The 6,080-nt window shown below is 40.7% G+C and overlaps 1 protein-coding gene across 1 annotated transcript; it reads right to left on the minus strand.

Moving 5' to 3' along the window:
• Positions 1 to 4,297: 4,297 nt before the first annotated feature.
• Positions 4,298 to 4,810, minus strand: LOC139970452 (uncharacterized). The gene has a single exon (XM_071976179.1). It carries the CDS (start codon positions 4,808 to 4,810, stop codon positions 4,298 to 4,300), a length of 513 nt encoding a protein of 170 aa, XP_071832280.1.
• Positions 4,811 to 6,080: the final 1,270 nt, after the last annotated feature.

The following is a 6,080-nucleotide window of genomic DNA, read 5'->3' on the forward strand; positions in this document are numbered from 1 at the left end:
AAGCAATTTAGAGTAAACTGCAAGGTATCCTTTGTGAAGCTGGACTGGAAAGGTTATCATTTTTTTTTAAATTAATCAAAATTATTAAATATGCATAAGTGAATTGTAAATGCTAACTGGGCTCTAGAATCAATGGACGCGGAGAACGACAATATTCTGTATATACCAGTCTGCACTTCGCTAGCGTAAACTTGTAATAGAAGTAATAACAGTAAGGCTGTGGCGCGAAATGTGATATGTTTACTACCATTGCAATAGTTTACCTACGATTCTTAGGGAAGCCAATGCCAGCCCCCCCCCCACGCCGTTATTTCCTTATCCCTTGGTTATCTAACGTGTAAATAAACAGAAAAGAACCCATGCTTTAATGTGCGGTAATGAGCTGTGCTTCACTATGCCAAACGCACCTTTGTTCTTTTGATTTCGTCTTTAATTTTTGATTGAATTTTGCCTATAACACTTTGTTATGTTTATTTATTGTTATTATTTTTTAGATGGAGCGGGGGGGGGGGGGGGTCGGGCCACAAGGAGATAGAGGGGGAGGTGTATGGGTAGAGACGTGCCCTGTAGTCACCATCTTCTTGGTAACGCAAAAATCTAGGGAAATCCCAAAAATTTCATTCACTTCGTGCGATGTCAAATATCAACATGAGATTGAAGTCACGGAACACCTTGTGTGGTTCCTTTTTAAACTTGAACACAAAATAAAGTATAGTCATTCAATGAATGTTATGAGAGAATGTTGTCGTATTGACACAGGGAAGATTTCTTGTGATTGTATATGTGTGTTTTATATGCCTAGATTCCACCCTTGTCATAAAACACACAACGTAATAGAAAGAAACGAAAGGAACGAGTTACGGAAACAAACGATATATTTGACGATTACAACGAAACAAACACATCTAGAAACAAAGCATAGCTGAATATATCAATATGAGTGATAGGAAGTTGATGACGTCATGGTTACCAAGGAATCACATCCGGCCAGTGATCTAGCATGGATGGGCACAAGGGCGGCGGAACCGGGGGGGGGGCACAGGGGCACGTGCTCCCCACTTTTCCTCAGGTTTAAAATGTGCCCTTTTTCTACATAAAAATTGAGGTGTCTCAAGTTAGCAAGAGGCCAGGGACCAGAGACCATCATTAACACTCGGGAAGGGCCGTTTCCGGCCATCTGAGGGGCTTGACAAACCCAAAAAATTCTTGTACGCTCCGCGCCAACCGATAGTGGCGCTCCGCTCAGGTAGTCGAGCATACAAATTTGCAAATCCTGGCTACGCCCCTGACTTTTTATGAATTTCTGTTGGTCAAACTCAAAGCTATTTCTAATGGAGAAAAAAATTGTTAAGATATTAACAAGAAATAAACTCTAATTCGAAGGATTCCTACTTTAGTAACTAGCATGATTTCACCTAATTTAATTCAAAAGAAAACTTGTTCCTTGTTTCCCTATTTGAAAATTGGATATTGCAGTGCTAGTATGCATATTTTCCTTGAGGGGGGGGGGGGGGGGTTGATGGAGTGATGTGTATACGCAAATAAGATAATACTATAAGAGTTATAAAGGGTACTAAATATAAGGCTGCATCAGTCCAATCGAATTTCTGCAAAGGGCCCTTTGATGTCGGTGCCCCCCCCCCCCCAGATTAAAAGTGCTTCCGCCGCCCTTGAATGGGCATAGATCAAGCTTCTTCGCCATCCAACCAGTGGATATGAGACTTTATACCGTTACTTACACCACACGACCCTTCACGTATCAGAGTCTCACCCCACCCCTACCCCAGGGGTATAAGTCATCAGCACTGCAGGTAAAGGTGCATGACGATCATCTGTTATGAAATGAAGAAAAGAAGAATGACACCTCAAAAAAAATTTGGCCGAAGAAGTTCGTGTAACTATACGATTACTTATAATTATATGGAATGTAAAATAAAGAAGTATTTACAGTTAAGGTCCGCATTAGGGACTCGTCCCTCATAACAAAGCTGCCTTTGCAATTGACGAAAAGTGACGAAATGAAAAAAACGAAAAAAAAAATCGAAAAAGGTTATACACTAAAGAGCCTTTGTAAGAGAATGTGTAAAAGTAGGAGGGCCTGAGATTTCAATCCTAGCAAAAATTTACTAACATTGCACTATATATACATGTTCTATACAATGCACTCTTACATAAACCACACAGTATTGTAAACGTGTGACGTATTCCATTCAGTGATAAAAATGTCACTAAATTGATATTTACTCATTTTAATTATCTAATTATGTATGTTGATAATGTAAACATGTATCATACCATTAGTGAACACGTCGTCTCATTTCCCTGCTGGGTAGGTTTGTTTGATGAAGAAGAAACCGTCTGTTGGTAAATAAGAGGATCGTCAATGTCGATATAAAAGTGGCTGTAAAAAATCTCAGAAAGGTCAAAGGTCTTCATTCGTTTAAGAAACATTGTTTCTGACGTTATTGCTTTACTTTACTACAAAATATTTTATGGATAAAGAAAAGAGTATATAACTCAGTGGCTTTACCGGGTGTGGCGGCGGGTGTGGCGCTTTCCTCTATAGTCAGTGGGAGGAAGAGAAAAATACCACTCCTCTGGGCCCACTGACGTCCTGAGGTGTAGAACCAGGTTGTAATGGGGTGAATGGACCGCTTTTCAGACTCACTCAAAAATTCAAAAGTATTTATTAGCAAAAAACTTGTGTTAGATCGAATTATAGACATATTTTATAGTCTAAATATACCTCAGAATGCATCATTTATTTTGTTGTCTGCAAATTTAGTACTTATTCGGGAGTCGGCTTCAAAGACCACATTTTTTTCATATATATTTTTTTAATAAATGCTGAAGTGAACAATAGCCCATGCAGATTGACAGAAGTCAAGACCAAATATAGACAACAGGGTACTATAAAGGAAATCCACATGGGCCAATCAGTGGTCCACAGTAACTTAGAGCAACTAGAAGGGAGGGGCTTACTACACAGGGGGGGGGCGCAACAGGCGCGCGCCCCCCCTATTGGCCGTCACCAAAAAAAAAAAAAGTTTAACAAAAAAAAAAAAAAAAAAAAAATTCCTCCCGTATTCATCCCTCCCGTATGCTTTATTTTTTGTTTGCCAAAAAAAGGTTCTGGCGAAGTTCGGCGGCATAATAGTTTTAGAAACATAGATGGTAATTGTGTTTGTATTATCACTATAAACACTAAATGACATGCCAGCCATACTAAATTGTGCATTTTGTGTCCATATTTACTGGAAATGTTGCTTATTATTAAGGTCGAAAAATGGATCACATATGGCCATGGGCGGCGATCCTGGGTGGAGGGGGGATATATCCCCCCATGAAAATGGGTGGAGGGGATGTTATGCAACATATCCCCCCCCCCACCAAATGCCAGGGATAAGAATATTTTCATGCCTACATTTATGCATCTTCGTTAATGTACGGCTCTTTTTTAGCTTCATTTCTCGCCTACCATAAACGCAGTGCGATCTTTTCAAATAAAGCGTCTTTATAAAGCAAAAATAGTTGACTGTAGGCTTCATTGGCCCTATAACAACAAAATGTATTATTGCTCCCACGGTATTAATATAGTACATATATGCACCCTCATAGTATTCATATAGGCCCTACAGTAGGCCTACACACGTACATGTTCCCTCGAACAGCAGAGAATCCCATGTAACCAGGGTAATGCTTAATACACGTTTCACCTGGATGCCCTAGCAATCGGTACCTAGGAATGTAACTATGTGTAATTGTGTATTGCATGTGTATAGGCCTATAATAGCCTGCATGAGGCCATTTTCTTCATCGAATGATATAACAGAGCTCTCGAACATTCTAACGTTGCGCCTGAAACAAGATTGACAGGGGCAATTTTCCCAAAATAACACCCGAAATTAAAAAAAAAAGTATTTTGGATCCTGATTATGAGATATTTCGGACATGACATCCCTATTTTAAAGTTGGGTATATGCCGCTTGGAAACCTCGGGAAGTGCCGTTTCCGGCCATCTAGAGGGTTTGTTAATCCCAAAATTTTCTTGTACGCTTCGCGCCAACTCATGGTAGCGCTACGCTTAGATAGTCAACAAGGTCATATCCCCCCCCCCCCCCCACTCGGAAGTACGGATCGCCGCCCATGCATATGACACCATTTTGCATTTCAGCCCTTCTTTGAAAGCAAAAATTGTACACCCCTCCCCTTAGACCCATCCCCCAGAACGGCGATCATTCATGCCTGGCGCCCCCCCCCCTTATTGGAAAATCCTGGATACGCCCCTGCTACAGCATCAGGCACAGGAAGTAAGATACTGATGCACCCTGCACTTGAAGGACTGAGCACCGTTGTCAGAAATATCACCAACTACGCTATCTGGTAGGCTGTTCCATACTTGTACTGTAGAGTAAAAGAAGGTCCTGCAAGTGGAGACTGTCCTCGAAACTGGTACTGTGAAAGCATGGCCGGGCATTGACAAGCTAGAGCGTGTAGCTCGTCTAGCTACAAAGGGTTTTGGTAGCATTGCCTTTAGGTCAGGTGGGCACGAGTTGGTGTGCATCTTATAGAGAACAGTCGCTGCTGCCACCTGACGTCTTTGGTGAAGAGATGAGATGTTCAACTCAGTTCGTGCTTTCTCCTCACTTGTGCCTATGATGCGAAGGGCCTTCTTCTGGATCGAGTCAAGTAGTCCTAAGGTGGTGGGCGAGGCACTCATCCATGAAAGAGAGGCATACTCCATCACGCTACGGACCTGAGCCTTGTAGACACATGGCCACATCCCTTCCTTTAAGAATCCTTGACCCATCTCTGGCCATACGGTCAAGCCGCTACGTAAATCAGTCTGTGCAAATTTAGCAATTGATGCCCCCCAACCCCTCCCCATCTTTGAAATCCTGTGCACGTCTGCTGATGTAGCTCAAGAAATAGCTATTGTAAACGTGTGTAAATTAATCCTATATGTTATGTCCAGGCAATAGTTAGACCTTTGTGACAGAATAACGTACTTATTTTAAATAAATGGAATCTTTGGAAGTAAATATACAAACCTGATTGTCGTAGGTCTATCTCCTCAGCCTGGTATTCGTAACTTCCATCAGAAAAATAAATACACAATTTGATAATTATTACAAAGGACAGACTGTTACCCCGGGTTGCTCCATAAACATTCATCAAATGGTTAAAATAAAGACGCATACGTATACTTCTCATCGATAAATGTCAGAAAATATTTCCAAGTATGATTGTATACAATTTTCATATAATTCTCATATCTTGACGCTCGATAACATATTTCGTAGGGAATTTTCATATTTCGATCGAAAGACTTAGGGCAATTGAATCTTCATGATCTGTCAGGCAAATGCAGTTATAGTATGCTTAGGGGGTTTGTGTAGCTACGCTAAAAACTCGAGTTACGATTACTTGGTTATTTAGTACCAAATCTGGGTATCTGGAAATAAGGGAAAGACACTGACCGCTAACACTCCAGGTTGTATTTCTTGCAAGTTTACTGTTGTTTCTTAATGGCTGTTTCGCCAATCAGAATGACTTGACAACTTAACTAGCAAACATATAACAGAAGCAACACATTTACTCAATAGAAAGAACACCAGATTTTTTTGGCGTCAAAATAACACCTTCACGATAGAGAACATGTATGTCAAGGTCATTTGATGTTGAATGTAACATGTTGATGTAATATTGTTTGCGTTAAGTTAAGGGAATGAGTTAATCGAGATAACAAAATAATCGAAAACAAAAGGCTAAAATTTTTCCATTTGCCAACTTCTTCAGTGATTTGGACAAGTAGTTCACAAGATATGCATCCAGTATACTAAGTTAATTTTAAAACTTTAGCACAGATGCCGTCACATATGACTTGATGATGCTGTTAACCTGTGATTCCATATTGAGATGGTCATCGTTAGGACTCCCAGGTTTCGGACACACCGTGATGGGATATTTATGTTGTCTTTCACGCGAACTTGGATGTCCCCGAACTGGCGACCCTGGTGTGGTGACGAGAAAATCTGTTTTTTCATGGTTCAACTTCAGGCTGCTCTTTGCCATCCATG

The sequence above is a fragment of the Apostichopus japonicus genome, chromosome 8 (assembly GCF_037975245.1).
Source record: "Apostichopus japonicus isolate 1M-3 chromosome 8, ASM3797524v1, whole genome shotgun sequence".
Taxonomy (NCBI): domain Eukaryota; kingdom Metazoa; phylum Echinodermata; class Holothuroidea; order Aspidochirotida; family Stichopodidae; genus Apostichopus; species Apostichopus japonicus.